Consider the following 16,844-nt stretch of genomic DNA (forward strand, 5'->3'; position numbering starts at 1 on the left):
CCACGCATGGTCGAGACGCTGATCCGGAAGCTTCCTCCAACGCTCCAGAAGATCCTTCGGCAAGACGAAGGTCAGGAGAAGGCTGCAAGGTGCACCCGCGGAATTTGGGCGGAAATACCAATTGTTTTTAGCAATACCCCTAGCTTGCGTCACTAAGAAACATTGTAGCGCGACGAGATCATCCTAGAGGCGGTGGACCAAAGGAAGCTGGCTGTGCTGAGGAGCCAGCTCAACCACCTAGCGGCCGGTCGGGCGCCGGGGCTCTCGGAAGCTTGAGGTAAGGTTCTCACCGGTCGTCGCGGGCTGGCGGCTCAGCCTGTTGCGCGTCGTCAGGCGGCAAAGATGGCGCTGGGGTGCGACTCAGGTGCTCGTGTTTGTCACCGTTGAGGGAACTTTCGTCGGCATCGCCTCGAAGTATTGCGATTTCCCTGCCGAATGTGATGCGGTGCTGCAGCCGATGCGATCTGTTTTAAGAGCACCACACCAGTGCGAACGAAGCCGATTTGGTACAACAGATATCAGAGTCTTGCGCGTTGTCGTGTCGGGACAGCGTCGCCCGAATGGATCGGTATCGGCAAAGCCTCAGCCTCAAGGACGGTCCCGGAGGAAAGTGAGGATAGTGAGTGGCGCATAAGCCTCCGACGTTCGTTGTAGAGGGGCAGTCGGAAGACGACCGGAGGCAATCGGTTCCTGGGATTGTGAGCCTTGCATTCTGAATCAATCTGAGGCTGGTGCGGACAGAGGGAGAGGTTGTTGGGCAAAGTATTGCTACTACAGTATCAGTACGAGGATGTGCCGTTCAATGCTGGGACGAAACGATTCCGGGGAAAGAAAAGCTAATCAATCCGGGGTGAACGCGGGGTTCATGGCACTTTAAGTAGGTATCCGTACTTTCATCAGGCGAAAGAGCCAAAAAAACATGGGAATATGAGTAGATTCGATGAAAGTGCAAGGGGATTTTAAGACGTTTCAGATGGAACAAGGCAGGTGGGCTACGTCATTGAGTGTTTCGAAACACATCCCACGATGCCCCTTCCTCCGTCGGTTTCCCCCGTGTTTGGGCGGGTTTGGGGGTGTGAATTGCGGCAAGTGCAGCCAACCACCAGCCCTACCGACGGTGCGGACGTCTGCCTCAAGATGCCTTCCTTAACCTTACCTCAGCCTTTGTCAGTGGCACTTTCCCGCTGGGTTATTGAGTCGAGCTGAAGGGCATTCGCGCCTGCCTCACTTTCTGAGCTTTCAATTCTGACGTCGTCGCAAGGTGCCTTTCCCAAGGTAACCTTGTCTACCTACCGTGCCTACCGTGTCTACCACTGGGCAGTGGGCACTAGGTGCGGCGGCACTGAAGACCACGGAAGGCATGACCCGATTCAAACAAGCCTTACCGAGACGGAATCTCGAGTCAACATCAACCAACTGAGCCGCAACTTCCAACTTGCAGACCACCGCTACAGCATCAATCCTATCCGATCAACACCACTCCCGCACGTTTCATCCCCCTTTTCTTATTCCCCCACGACCCCAGCGAGCTGGATTCCATCGCTTCGTCATCGAGCACAGAATTACCTGAATCGGGCATTGCGGAGGAGAAGATAGCACCGACAACAACACGGATGCAGCTTGTCAATATCACATCCTCCAACCCGAAGGCCCAAACCAATCACTGTCGCCCCTTCTTGTGCCATCATCGTGGCCGCATCTCTAGCGACAGCACCGACTTTAGTCTTTGTCTCTGTCCGACATCCCCGTATGCGGCTTGAGCCTAGTGGCCACACCGCTCCGGTTGGCGTCCTCACAACAATAACATCGGAGCGCCTTGACCCTTACATGACGCCGCCGTACAGCGGTAGCCCACCTCAAACTCTGCTTTTGGCCTGGCTTCTCTAAACGGTCGTTCGCGTCTTCCTTCTGGGCTTGCCGGCTGCAGCGACTTCCGCCATTAGAACGTGCAGCCATTGTTAGACAAGACGCCTCCAAGGCTTTTGTGTAACTTGGGCCTTCGTCCTGCTAGCCCGGCTTCGCTGCCTGCTGTTCGCCATGGCAAAATTGGAGCTACCTGATGGGATCAACAGAACTTCCCGATGCCGCTAGGGAGAGACGTTCGTCCCGTCTCGGTAGGCGTCGCTCAGGGCGTCAGTCTGTCAAAGTCAACCACATGTCTGCAACAAGTTACGCGCGTCACCCGTCGTCCGCTCCACCTGCGCCAAAATACCTACAACACTCGCAAGTTACAGCACATATCAGACCCAACGTCCAACATGCGGCATTGACCAACAGACGACTTGGGATGTTCTTGGTTTTGTCCTGCCCCTTTTGCCGATACGGGTCAATCACGGATGTCACGAACGCCGGCCGGGGCAGGAGCAGGAAGAGGAACAGTAACGGCCTCAGGAACAGGAACAAATGCTCCTCCCCTGGTCCTTACCAGCTATTTTCAGTCGGCGTGACAGCAGGCAGAAGGACGGGTACGGATATCCGTACATGCCATCACACGGACGACCAAGCAAGAGGAGTTGTACTGCGTCTCGCGTCCCCGTGCCTGCCAGGCACACGCTCTCAGACGGAGACCGCTTCGCATCATCACTCATCAGAACTATTGCTCCATTCTTCTCGATGCAACACAAAAGTCGAGGGCAGAAATTTGAGCGAGCGAAGACGAAGACATGAACCCACTGCCCGCCATCTATCTGGAGACAACGCTCTGATGGACCCACACACAAATTCAAATCAATGCCTGCTCACAGGGTTCCTCCATTGCATGGCTCTCGATTCGACTGTTGAACAACAGCACCACCAGCAGATGCAGCATCCAACGAGCAGGCAAGCAAGCAAAGCACAGGCACAGGCAGCGGCAGTGACCACTCGCGGCAGCAGAAGCAGCATGCAAAGCCTCCGCAGTTGTGCAGGGACGCAGGATACGGCAAGAAACGCCTAGGCGCTAAAATCTTCACCATGCCGTTGTGGTCGTCCTCTTGCAGTCCAAATCGGGACTCGAGAGAGAAATAGTCCAAAGTTACCAAACCATTTTGGCAATCCTGAAGCTCGAGCGTCCAACGGCGAGCGCGTATCCCGTCCTTGCCGTCCCGTCGCTGGGCGCGCCTCACGGCTCTTCCTCGCTGTAATTAGGCTCCCCAACACGCTCCAGAGACAACAATCAGAGGCGATGGCACTCTGAGCTTCAGGCACCCCCAGGCACTACAGGCACCGGTCCGCAAAGCAAAGTGAGGCTGGCACGGCTGGTCCGTCTGCAGGAAATCAAAAAACGGTTATGATCGTCATTCCCCGCTGTGGACCGCAGACAGGCCGGGGTCGTCGAGCACACTACCATCCCTTCCGGCGTAGCGTCTCCATACAGTTCAATGCCAAGGGAGCTGTCTGGAGTCTCTTCTGGAGTGCTTGATTGCCTCCAACAGCAGAAAAGACCCGCCTTTGGGGAATCCTGGTCGATTCTGAGACACACCCTTGTCGACTCAATCCGCAAGGGGCTTCCTGATGGCTCGCCCTCCCGCCTCCTCCGCTGTCGCTACCAGGCTGCGCAGCGGTCATCCACGCAACCGCACACTGCACGCAGCACGCAGCACGCAGCACACCTACCTTACGGCACTGGACGGGCGGGCTGGCACTTGGGTGTTGGGGTCCCCCCTTTAGACGCAATCCTTTCATAATCTTCCGCCAAGGGTTATTTTAATGAGCTTCTCGTACTCAGCATCCCGCGATGCGCTTGCACTGCCCTTCGGCATCTTTGATCACACAAAGTCACTAAGGCTCCTCCCAGTCCATCCATACCCATACCATGCTACCTATGCTTTGCCTTACGGAGTACTGCACTAGGCAACCCTATCCAGCACGTTTCTCGACATTACATTCTTCTCGAACTCTAATCCACCGCCAGCGTTGCATCCGAGGCCCTGTGGGTCGACTCTTTATCCTTCTTGAGAGCCCTTCCAAGATTTGACATCCGCCTTTGGCAGCTCGAGAAATCCACTTTGTTGCCGCACGAGGCCGGCGCCCGCTCATCCGTTGGAACGGTAATATGACAGATTACCTACAGATTGCAGCCGACAGAATTTGTTTCCTTGGATGCGACCCTGTTATTGTTTGAAGAGAGGATCAGTCAGTGCCGGAGCTGGCGCCGAATTCTAGGCGTTGATCGGCGCCGTCATCATCTCGGGTATCTGGATCAGGTGGCCCTCCACGCTCAACTCAACTGCACCTCTGCGACGGCTCCAGGTATTCACCTGTGCGTTCGGCCCTACTCAGTGCCGTTGACAGCCAAATCCGAGTCCTTCGGGGAACTGAGCTGTGTTATTCAGTGGCTCGTTGGTAGGCGCGCCGTTTTTCAATAGCCTCAACTGCTCGGTCAAGGGACGAGCGTTGAGCATGGCGCGATGGCTTACCGCAGCCGCTCGTCATTGCCGCCACCCGTTGTTCGCCATTTGTGATTGCGGCCTCCCGTTGTGTCAGGACCAGAAGCTGCCAGAGCACGTTCCCCTTCGTCTGATGGAGTCAGATATCGTCACTCGACCGCAGATGGAAGCACGTTCTATTGCCATGTCCCACTCTCAACGACATGAGGTCGACTTATCAAATCCTCAACCCCATCATCGCCGAGCCCATTTCGAAACTAATACGGATAGTCGATCAGCGTTGACGTGCCCTCGATACTCCGCCGCGTTGGCTGGTTGGCACGCCTTCGTCGACGTGAACCACGTCTGTTCACCGCAGCCCCAGGCTCATCGGCGACCTTAACAGCGCCTCTATAAATTCTACGAACATGGGCTGCCCCTGCCTAGCGTGTTTCAAGTCACTGTTTTGGGCCTACTGTCAACTCGTCGCCTTCGAATAAGGCATAGTGAGGCTTTGATTTGAGATGAACGCTGGGGATAATCTCGAAGAACCCAGTCGCGACTCTCCATGTTCCGCATATCCCATCTCGCTCATTCCGAAGACGACACCTTATGATCACCTCCTTCGGGAAAAGAACTGCACAGCAGCCCCAGAAGAGGCTGTTGGGACCTGGCAGGACGACGCATCCTCATCGAACGACGCTGCACGTCGGCTGTTAGTGATGGGCTTATTGGGGTTTCTCTAGGAAAAGTGCTGCTTCAGAGCAGGGTTGCCCCTACCTGTTTCTCTGCGGGCTATGGAGGTAGCGAACTGGAGACGACCGTCCGGGGATTTTATTGCCGAATTGAACTTACATGCACCCATTCTCGTCCTAGGGCCTTCAACTCATCGAATTTTGGACCCCACATGCCACTTCTCGAACGCCTAGGGACCCGTCAATGTCGAACAAATTTTCCGTTGCTAAGATGATGGATTCTCGTTATCGGGGTCAACGAGCCCGTGTTTGGATAGGGGCCAAATGAAACGTTCTCGATGTGTCGAGCCACCACGGCAAATGTTATTTGCCACGACATTTGACCGGGTGGAATCATGCCACCATATGGCGACAACGATATCAGCCAACGCTTCAGCGAATGGACCTTGAACGACGCCTCTTGAGTCCGAATCGGCCCGCAAGTTTTGGCACGAGAATGTTGGTAAGCCGTGTTGCTGACTGTTCGTCAAAGCCTCATAAACGCCTCCTCACGCTTCTCGAGATAATAGGCGTGCCTAAGAAAATGGCGTCGCTGGGAACATCGACTTTCACATCGGCATGTCTTGAAACACAGCCTGGCGATGATTGGCTGGGCACAACCGTTGCAATCAGAGGCAAAGCTGCTCATCAGGGTCCAGCTCAGGTACTAGGAACGATTAGATGACACTAGAGGATTGTGTCAGAAGCCATTTCCACAGGCCGAAGCGCATCGTGACCGCTCTTCAATATCCCCCGAGGGCCCCGGTCACGACTAGGCCGCCCTGGCAAAGACCGGGGGTCACATAGGAACGTTCCGCACTCTCAATCTTTAGCGTCTCGAGGCCGGCCAAGGGTCAAGAGGCGAATTACGAACGAAAGGCGATTTTAGTTGTGCATCGTCAGGTGGGTGTTGGAGTGTGGATGGCGGCTTGTTGATGCGGTCGTTCTCTGGCTGCAGCGGAATAGCTGCTAGTGCAACGCCACTCCAATCATCCGTCATCTCCCTGAAAAGGAACGGTGGGTTAGCTCCCTTGCACATCCTTGTCGATTGCGTGGGTCTTTTGGCTCTGGTGCAATCAAGTACCGGGGCCCTCTTTTCTGCTTCGAATCCCCTGTCGCTCATCGCGTCGGGGGTTGGAGGTGAGAATGCCTTACCGCACGAACACCTCAGGCACCAAAGATCCGTGAAAGCCGCGAGACATTTGCTACCCATGCTACCGTGTACTCCTAGTGTATACTGATCGATGTGGCCCTTGCTTTACCAGGTTGGAGAAACATCCAGGATTAGGGAGTGAACACATTGAAGGCGCGAGTCTGTTTTGGTCGCAATTCTGGCAAAATACATCGACGTGAGCGCGTGAGGGGACAAACGCTGAGAGGCAACAGGCGCGGCAACGGCACGCTCGAAACCGACCCACGATATTTCAGAGAGAGATATCCAGTGTGCCTAAAATGGACTGAAAAGTTTTGGTCGAGAGATGAGATTTCTTGGCGTGGAGGACAACGGGGCCAGATATCGTCGAGTGGAGGGGAGCTCCTTGCCGACACGGCGAGACGGACACTTTTCAGGCCCAGCACGTGAGAACAAGAGATCGCAACGTCGTTCACTTACCTAGAGGAGGTGAATTAGCCCAGCATCCAGGGCAGAGAGCAACATGCGGTACGTACGGGATGCTGAATAGGAGCGGCATCTCCACCCTTGAGGATGGATGAGGGTGGATGAGGGGCAGCGCCAATCGAGGGTACCCCAGATCGTTGATGTAATCGCTGGGCCTCTTTGACGTTTGGCAAGCGTTGCCCGGCCGGCTAGAAGGCCGAACAACGAGAAGAGTACATACGGCGCATTTTTGGGAACTTGCCAGCAGGACGAGTGCGCGATGATGATGGTCGGTCTTTTCCTTGGCCAAGCGTGTCGCAACCGCAGATGAAGGGGATGCTGATGATGGGGAAGGGCATGAAAGAGAGACTCACTACGTCAGTCCAAATCCACAAACGAAGGGCTTCGTGGACGACATGACACCCCATCGAATTTGCTCCCTCAACCCCCGTCGTACCGTGATACAAACAGATACCCTGAACGAAGACCAAAACCTCAACCACCACCACCACTATTATCACAGCGGCAAGGACGCCTTCCACAGGTGTTCATGGGCTAGCTCCTTGTGGTCGTGGGAGGAGGCGGAAGCTGACACTGGCGTCATACATGTAACCTTTTTTTGTTATTCCCTCCCACGTACTGAGCAGGAACCGACGTTTAAGCATTCTCGGTGCAGTTTTCCTGGCGGGTTTGATGTCAGCCAGCGTTGGATTTCGCCACCAGGGACCCCGTCTGATGTCTGCGTGCAGGCGTCGACGCTAGAGTGAGACCTGCGCCGAAGTACCATGCCCGCCAAAATCGGCTGCAAGTATACCCAAGCATCCAACAGACGCGGACTGAAGGCTGAATGGGTGAATTGAGCGTGGGTAGCAGTCACAGCGGTGTACTAGAGCAGTCGCGCGGGAGGGGGTTGCGAAACTGCCACTATGGCGCATTCTCCTTTTCTTTCATTCGTGTTTGGCGGTAGCTATGACGGGCGCGCATCCCCCCCCCCCCCCCCCCCCCCCCCCCCAATCTGAGGCTCTCCATGGCTGTCGTTGATGTGATAGCGGCGGTTCGACTGGATGTCGACATGAGTGGAAGGCGGGATGGCGGGCACCCTGCTCCGTGCCCCCCGGTCATCTCATCAAAAGCCGGAGGACGTCAAGGTATACGAATAGGCAAATGGGCAATGTCGCTCGCTCCCCCGGCACGGCGACGGCGAGGGCGGCGACGGGATCGCAGAGTTGCGTCCATCTCGTACTCTTGGTGGGATGGGTTGCAGGCGTGGGATGTCAACGTATCAGAGATGCGGTGATATGACGACAATGTCGAACCCTTCTGTCTCTGGTCCAGCATTCTTGCTGCCCAAAGCCGCGGTTGCGATGTGGTCCAGCAGCACCCTCTCATTCAATTCCGCCCGCCCTCATCTGTGCAGGCCCCATGTCATCTCCCCTCCCCTCCCCCTTCAGAAGGGACAGGATAGAGGAGGGGATGGGTATGGTATGGGGATGATGAGGACTGGGGGGGCAGGCAAGCAGAGCAGCAGGCGCAGAGAGCGTGGCAGGGAACGTGGAAACATCTACGGGTACCCGTTGTGTAGTACGTAGTGCGCTGCGTAAGGTATCCTTCTGGTACGGATAGGCAGTGTAGTATTGTAAGGCAGGGCCTGTCTCTGAGTGTCTGTGTCCTCGACGATGAGGAGGAGCCTGGAGGGAGTGTTGAAAGGTCAAATCTGATTGTTGAATTAGTGGCTCCCCTTTTTTTTCGTCCCCTTCGTCCTTTTTTCCCCATTCCCTTCCCTCCACTTGCACTCACTCTATCGTCGTGCTTCAATGTCGGTCCTCCCACACACCATGTTCACCACCAGGGCTCAATTCCAAAGAGCCCCCAGACGCGCCCCTCCCCTTTCCCCTGCCAGTTGATGACAGCAGTTTCCGGGTGGGCACCTGTGGAGGTTGTTTCAACCTTGCGCCCCCCTGCTCGAAACGCATCAATACATTGACGTGCCTTACGTCAGTGGTGCACTTGAGGTCGAGGAGCAGACGCCCTGAGGTTTTCACTACCTAGCACAACAAAATAACCACACGCCGCCTCGTCTTGGCCAGGGACACCCCACCATGTCAAGGGCCCCTGCCCACCAGCAGAAGGTCTGTTCTCTTGGCGCCCTCATTGATGTCAGTCTGCGGTTGCCGGTTGCTTATTCCCTACCAGTGGGCGAGCGACCATAGTATTTTCGTGTGTGGAAAAGGCAGACGACCCAAAAAAAAAAAAAAAAAAAAAAAAAGTATTTTGTACACAGAGCACAGTACTATGGCGGTCCACTTCTCTTGTCCTTGCGCCCTCACAGTTTCTTCATGGCTCACCCCTACCTTTTTTTTTTTTTTTTCCCTTTGCCCTTTGCATGCCGGCCTCACAGTACCGCAATACGTCTTCTAACTTTACCCTTGTCCTTTTTCTGTCGACGCGCAAGGATGTCGTTGACATCGTTTGGATGCCAGAGGTGAGCGCTATGGAGCGAACGCAGCCCGGTGCAATGAAGAGGCTGCTTTGTGTACCAAAGTTACCAATCCTCTCTGTTTTTTTCCTCCTCTCTGCTCAGTGGACAGACTGTGTGAGAGAGAGAGGGGGGGAGGAGACGCATTCTCATGGTAGCCCACCTACTAACGGGCCTACCTGACTGCTGCTGGCAAAGCGGAAGCGGTCACGGGGTCACGTACCTCATCTTGCGCCTGCGATGCTCCAGTCGAGAGCTCCTCTCTGAAGCCAATTCACCACTCAGATGTTATTGCCGTGCCCTGCCCTCCACTCTTTTTACTTTCACGTCGTTCATGACACTTTCCGGGTGCAGACCTACGATGCCATCACACGCAGCGGGAAGGGGGAGAGAAATCAATAGGACCGCACTTGGGCTCTGCACACCTCCATTTGGCAAAACACCAAAAAAAAAAAAAAAAAAAAGGACTTTCGTTGGGCGGCAGGCAGTCACACCGCGTTGTCTTGCTGTGATGTATATCTGAACGGGACACTATCGTTGGACAGCTGTTGGACGAGAACGCCCAAACAACCCTGGCTCTTAAAGCCCATCCATCCACATTCAAGCAGGCCATTCTCAGAAATAAAGTGTCTGGCAGTCTGGATACCCTTCTCAGCCTGGTCAAGGGACTTGTGGCGAACAGCGCCGTTTCCGAGTCAAGGCTTGGGAAGTCTGAATCTGGCCATGATGCTAGCAGGCTGGCTACGTATCTGGCATGGCGGGATTTTTCCCATGTACGAAAGCTGCGTAGGCCTTGCGGTAGGGGAAAGGAGTCGTGTGGTTTTTTCTCTCTGTTGCAAAGACCCTGCATATCCATCCTCCCACTCACCACAATCTGATTGCTTCGGCTTTGGACGCCCACCTATCGAATGAGATGTCCCAATTCCCGGACAAGAGGAGGAGGAGAGAATGAGGAGCCAGTCCGCCCACCAATATTCGTATCTACCTACGTACGCCGACATCAAGCCAAAAAAAAAAAAAAAAAAAAAAAAAAAAAAAAAAAAAAGGCACAAGCTCCTCGTCCGGTCGGGGGTTTCTTGGCCTCTGCCCCCTCCAGTGCCGTGTCCTTGCCTGCCCGTCATAAGTGGCGTTTTTTTTTCTCCTTCGGGGTGCGTCCTGTTTCTCTGTCATAGAGAGAGACAGACAGAGAAAAGGTCGACCGGAAACCAAGACCGCCATCCTACGTTACTCGACCCTGACCTTTACTTCACGACCTTGATCTTCACGCTATGCTAGTGCGGTGGATATGGCTCGGATTGGGCAGATGGGGGCAGAAAGAGAGAGTGAGCTCCTCTCGACGACATTATGGGCAATGCGCTAGAGGCGATGGCGAGCGGGAGAAACAGATACCGGTACCTTGTGGACTGAACCTTTCCATACGTGGTGTAGGTAGGGACTGGTGACTGGTGGGGGAGGCGCGTGAGAGCAGGACACTCAAGCAGCAGTCAGTGGCAGCGCTGGTGAGCGAGCGAGCGGGCAAGCGTGCGGGTGCAAGTGCAAGTGCAAGTCACAGGTAGGTAGGAAGGAAGGCTCGTAGTTGGGTAGGTAGGTAGGTGGGTGGCAGGTGGTGCTTGCACTTGCTAGCCTTGTCCAAAGTACCGAGTCGGGGCAGGCGAGTGCGGAATGAGATACTTCAGCCGTACTTGGCAAGCGGGCGGACGAAACGAAGATGCACTGGTGGCAGCCGCGCTGTTCGCTGGTAGTTGCTCCCGCATAGCGCGGTACCTGGCCTGTACAGGCATGGCCTTGACTGTACCGGCAACTTCTAGGAAGAAGGTACCGGGGCAAGTCTCTCTCCTCTCCTTCTCCCACCTCAAGGACTGCTCCTGCCTGCTTCCACCGCTGTGCTCCTCCTCTCCTCAGTGCAGTCGGGTGTCATAGGGAAGGTATCCATAGTGCTAGCAGCACCTTAGCTGCTGCCATGACCAGCCATGACCATGTCCACTTCACTTGGTCCCTGCCCTTGGCCCCCCTCCCTCCTTCCCTTCTGCTTTCCCTCCCTCCCCATCTGCCCCCCCGGTCCCATTCGTCGAGTTGAACCCCCATCCCATCCATGGCTAACGATACCCTACCTTACCCTGGACCCTTCACTCTTTTGCCCTCTTTCCTTCTCGTCGACTACCTCACTTTTCAGACCACACCCCTTCACACCCCCTTCACACGCCCCCCCTTTCTCCCACACACCCCACCCCTTCTCTCTCATCGCTCCACACAACGTACCTAACACCAAGTAAACCGACATCATAGCTTCATCTCTGTGTCTCTCCTTCCCGACCCGGCACCACCAGATGTAAAAGCGTTGTTCCCTCGCCTCCCATCATTTTCGGGCCCATCTACAATTTTGACCCAATTTTCTGAACGCTCATCATCAGAGATCATCAGCTCCATCAACCAACCTCAAACCGCACCAAGCAAATACACAATCGTCCTTAGACGCGCTCCGCCTTCTCGTTGATGCTTCGCCTTGCTCGCCTCGCTTCATCGTCCCATAGCCAAGTTCCAAAGTCTCTCTATCCAAAGCGGGAGAGCACCACTACCATACACACAACCCGCAAAAAGAAGCAATAATCCTCAAGCCCAGAGGCCAGAGGCACACACTGCAGCACACTCACGGCCGCATCCAACAACAACAACAACAAATTCACCCCCACCATTCGAACTTTGTGTGAGGGGACAGCACAGGCGCAGAGCAGAAAAAAAAAGACCTTACAGTCGTCTCTTCCCGGCTGACCTCACAGCCGTCCGTCCTCGCATTACACCGCACTGCTGGACACCTGGGGTCCCTGTCACGGCTCCCCAATTGACCTCGAGACTTTTCACCAAACTGTCCTCGACACCGCAGATCTTTCTCCCATTCCGACTGTCCCTGGCGTACTCCAGGTCTCCTTTCTCCTGGTCGTCTTGTCAAAAATTGGAGCCACCATCTCTTCTCTCTGCTTTCTTCCAATCTACACCACGCTACGCACTACCGCGCATCCGCTCCGCAGTCGCTCATCCACATCCACATCCTCTTTCTCCATCCACCACCACCACCTGGTCTGCTCGACCCTCAATCCAAGTCCCAGTCCCGGTCCCCAGCACCAATCCCTAGTCCTAGCCTCCTCCTCCTCAGCCTGCCCCCCGGTCCCAATCTGAACCAGCCTGCTACCCTACCTAATCGCCCCCAACCCTGTCCGCCTCGGCCTCTTTCCCACGGGATATTGGCGCTGTCGATCACTCTGAGTCGGAGTCGTCACAGTTGTCTGCAGAGAAAGCGTCTCCACACTTCCTCCCATGTCCCGCTGACCACTGTGCAACAAGCTTCATACGACTCTTGCCTGGTCGGCCCAAACGATTGGTCTCAGCTCTCAACTGGTTCAAATACAAGTGTGTCAGTAGTCCACAGGCACACACTTAAACCTCGCTGATCCCCCAACCTCAACTTCCTATCTCCCACGGGATCATCCAGTTCTATCTGATCCGTGTCACGACTTGGCTCTTTTCTTCAATAGTCGGACACTCGCATCTGATCAGCAAACGCTATCCCACCGAACCTTTGTTGACGGACACCTCGTCATCCCATCTCTCACATCAACCACCACCACTCTCACCACCACACACTCCGATCATGACTATGACACTAGACTCCCAACAACGATTCGGACCTTTAAACACATTCGACCACATGTCTTCCTACGCTACTTCCTCCACCTCTCCCCAGTTCTCAAACCCCTGGGCCAACACCTCGTCCTCCCCTCAAGCACCCAACGGCTTGTATGCGGTCGGCAACGGTCATGGTCTCGGTTCGGGTTTGAGTCTGGACAGGTCACATACTGCCCGCACTAGCACGAGCAGCAATGCCTCATCTTTGGGTTCTTATGGCCAGATCCCAGTGACGGCAGCATCAGCAGGTAGTCTCCCCATGGCAGACCCTCTGCCTAGGACGGACTTACTCACGCTCCCTCAAGATATCCTCAGTATCAACCGCATGGCCGCCACCTCGGCTCCTGCCTACGGTGATGCCTCTTACGCGACGGCCGCCTCCCCCGTCAACGGCTCTTACACCGCCTCGCCCACGCCTTACGAGACAATGGGATACGCTCCCGCTCCCATGCGCTCTACCTTCGCCCTCGCCCCGGAACCCGAGCACTCCAGAAGATTCTCTCACTCGTCAGTACCCTCAACTTCCTTGGTCGACGTCTCGGACCCAAACGTCCTGGCCCGGCCACAACGCAACTCAATGATTGACTTTAGCAACAGAGGAATCCAACATCACGATGACCGCAGGAGCTTCGCCGATGCACTCGACGCCAGCCATGGCATGCTCGCCATGAGCCAAGAGACCCCGCGCAACATCTACGGCGCTCGCAGTGACAGGGGCTCTGGCGATGCTTACGGCTTCCCCTCGACTCACTCTACCAGCTCTTCCGTTTCCTCCGCGTCCGGATTTGGCAACTACTACGGTGCCGATTCCGTTTCTGACTACTCTACCGCCGGCTCGGACATCGAGTCTGTCACCTCCAGGACGTTGCCTCGCCCCCACGGTCTCATGGCGGCTCAGATCCCTCCGGCTCCCCAGTCCATGATGGGACAGTTCAGCTCCAAGGTTTCATCCAGCACGCAGAAGAAGCACAAGTGCAAGGTCTGCGACAAGCGATTCACCAGGCCCTCGTCTCTCCAGACTCACATGTACAGCCACACTGGCGAGAAGCGTATGTCTCTTTCTCATTCAAAAGTAGCCCAATTGTGCTCTCATGCTGACTCGAACTCAGCTTTCGCTTGTGAGGTTGAGGGATGCGGCCGCCACTTCTCCGTTGTATCAAATCTCCGAAGGCACAAGAAGGTGCACAAGGGCGATGCCCGGTCAGAGGCTGGATCTGAGGATCACAACTCCGACTAAATCACGTTTATCGGAGGCTTGAGCATTTGGTTTGCTCTTGGCGGCACACCGAATTTGCATCGAGGCATCCGAAACATCGAGACAGTCTGCCGCGTGCAGGGCTAGTACGAGATCACGAATTTTTCCGGTTCGAGTCATGATCATCATCCCATATCCACTCTCGGCACCACTCATATATCCTGCACCTCACTGAGTGGCATCACAATTGGGATTTTTTAGACGGTTCGCATTGTCCTATTTTTTCTGGTTTTACATGATACCTTTCTCTACCCTCGTTTTAATATCCACCTATCTGCGAGCGAAAGAGACAAAGACAAAAAGTCGGGCGGCGGCAAAGGAACTGGCGGGCGGGGTTGTCACTTTGGTTCAGCGTCACAAAAGGCGTCTCACGATATGCTGGACTTTATCCACCAAATTTTGTTTATTTTATTATCGAATCCTCCGACATCGATTTGGGTCAGCGGACTCATCAAGCGTGGCGGTGGAATCGGCGTACCCTCGTTTTGGCCGGCGCGAAATGAGAAAAGGGGATGGGAAAGAGGAGGATATGGGTGGACAAGGGCGAGATTCACTTCACTGTCGATCGCTCAACCCCACACCACGCAACACTACACTCGCTCCTCCCGGGAACGGGACAGGTTGGTGGCTGGACCAACCACGTTTTTGTGCTTTCTTTGGTTGTCAGAGTTGTGCCAAAGAGGGAGAAGATCTCCCAGTGGTCATGGAGGACCCGGCGATACCCTCACCCTTCGGCGTTCTACGGATTTCTGGGATATTTCATCATTGTTTTTTCCTTTTCGCTCAGTTGATCCTGTTGCGCGCTCATCATGTTTTCCGCGCCCGGGCATCATGTTGCTTACCAAGGGTTGCAGTTTAGATGACGAACTCAAAAGGGGCCTACGTGGTTCTCAAAACTCGCCCCTGTTTCCGCAGAGAAAAACATCTCTTGAAAGACAGAGATTCTGGGAAAGGGCGACCTGTACTATTAGTTTCACACGATGATTATACCCATCAAGCTAATTGCTTCGAGCATCTTAGTCGCATCGTTTGGGTTATTTGTTTGGCATTGTGCTGTCTTGCTACTTGCTACGACTATAACTACTGGGCTCACGGAGTTTTTGTGAGAATGGGCGTGGTTGGGTCAATCTTTTTTGGGAGAGCAAGCAAGATTAGGCGGCGGCACGTGGGTGGGTGGGTGGAGGCGGATCTGGATACTCGGCTGGTGGGAACTTACTGAACATGGAATAAGCGGTACATATTGTCGCGACATAGTATAATATAATAGTAGTGCGAACAACAAAACAAAACACATTGAAACAACTACTCTGCTCCATCTCGCTTGCGCCTTGGTATGCTCTGACATGCAGAGCATCGCCGCGTTCAGCTTGGTTCTCACACACCCCACGATGAAATCTGCAGCCGTTTCGACAGCACGGATATTGGAGATCGGCATGCGTCGAAAAAACATCAGACCACTCCTTTGTTCCCAGATGTAAATGGGAGGGGAGGGGAGGGGAGGGGAAATAGAGGGGAGGGAAAATAGAGGGGAGGGGGGGCCTTTTTAAGAGAAGGAGGATTTTGTTGTTGGACGTCCTAGCACAAGACGGGAAGGGAAGGGTTCGATCGATTAGCGGCAGCCCGGGCATGGAAGCATCAGATAGATGGGATTGATGACCACATGGCATGGGGGCGGCAGCAGCAGCAGCAAGCGGCAGCAAGCAAGCAGCAGCCCATCGAGATATGGGAAAATCCCATCACAAAACGCACGAGGGCACGCGCGCAGCCATGCATCCCAATCCCATCCCATTCCCCCCGCATTTGGGAATTAAGGCCATATGGAAAGGTGTGTTCGGCTCTCACCGACTCGCCACCCCTTTGCTTGTCCTTTTCGGCAATGATGTGTTGGAGTGTTGATGATTTGTTGATATGTGAGATGAGGCTGGTCTTTTGGTAACGAACCACAGGCGTCCGTTGCCTGACCTACCGGCTTGAACGGCTGGTACCGCGAGTTGCAGCTGAAAACCCGAAACGAGGCATTGCAAGCATATCACACCCAATGGGAGGGATAAGTTTAAACTCTCTCCCTTTTTTTTTCTTTCTTTTCTGACGAGAACCTGGGAATGGCAACGAACTCCATGAACGAGTGGCTCAGATTAAAACAGGGGGATGGGGGGGAAAGGGGGGAAAGACGCCGCGCCGATCTCATGTGGGAAAGGGGGTGATCGTCCGGTTTGGTTGGGTGTGTCAAGGAACACATCTTGCGTCTGTTGTTGTTGGTATGTCACTGCATGTGAAATGCGTTGCGTGTGCGTGTGAGAGATGAGAGAAAGAAGAGCGCACGTAGTGTTCCACGTCAAGAGATGGGAGGAGGAGGAGCTTTGCCGCGTGGTCAGAGAGAGATCGGCGCGGCGGTTGCGTTCGGTACGCGGGGACGAATGGCACACACACATGCGCATGCTGAAGCTAGGCACAAACGCGCATCTGTGCCCGTCTGGAGAGGTACTTACACACGGACGGCCGATACCCAGTTTTGGACTTAAAAAAAAAGCGTGGTGGTAACGGTCTTGGATTTCGCAGTTTGGACATTGAAGAACATGGGATAGAAGAGTGGGGGGTTGAGGGGAATTGGAGACGCTGAAAGACGATTGTGAAGCGAAGGCGAAAGTGTCGTGTGAAAGTGGAGGCTCCAAGGCACGACGTTGTGCTGGTCGGTCCACGCGCCGGTCCAAAGTGTCCAACTTGTGGCTCCGGGGCGCTTTGCTTTAGCGGCGGG

At 54.8% G+C, this 16,844-nt stretch overlaps 1 protein-coding gene across 1 annotated transcript; it reads left to right on the forward strand.

Moving 5' to 3' along the window:
* Nucleotides 1-12,799: 12,799 nt before the first annotated feature.
* CGGC5_v000517 (Zinc finger protein) lies at nucleotides 12,800-14,071 on the forward strand (the record flags this gene model as incomplete). Its single annotated transcript, XM_032032373.1, has 4 exons — nucleotides 12,800-13,082; nucleotides 13,140-13,341; nucleotides 13,432-13,883; nucleotides 13,944-14,071. 4 exons carry the CDS (start codon nucleotides 12,800-12,802, stop codon nucleotides 14,069-14,071), a joined length of 1,065 nt encoding a protein of 354 aa, XP_031888606.1.
* Nucleotides 14,072-16,844: the final 2,773 nt, after the last annotated feature.

Source organism: Colletotrichum fructicola, assembly GCF_000319635.2.
Source record: "Colletotrichum fructicola Nara gc5 chromosome Unknown KSG_Nara_v1_contig01, whole genome shotgun sequence".
Lineage (NCBI taxonomy): Eukaryota > Fungi > Ascomycota > Sordariomycetes > Glomerellales > Glomerellaceae > Colletotrichum > Colletotrichum fructicola.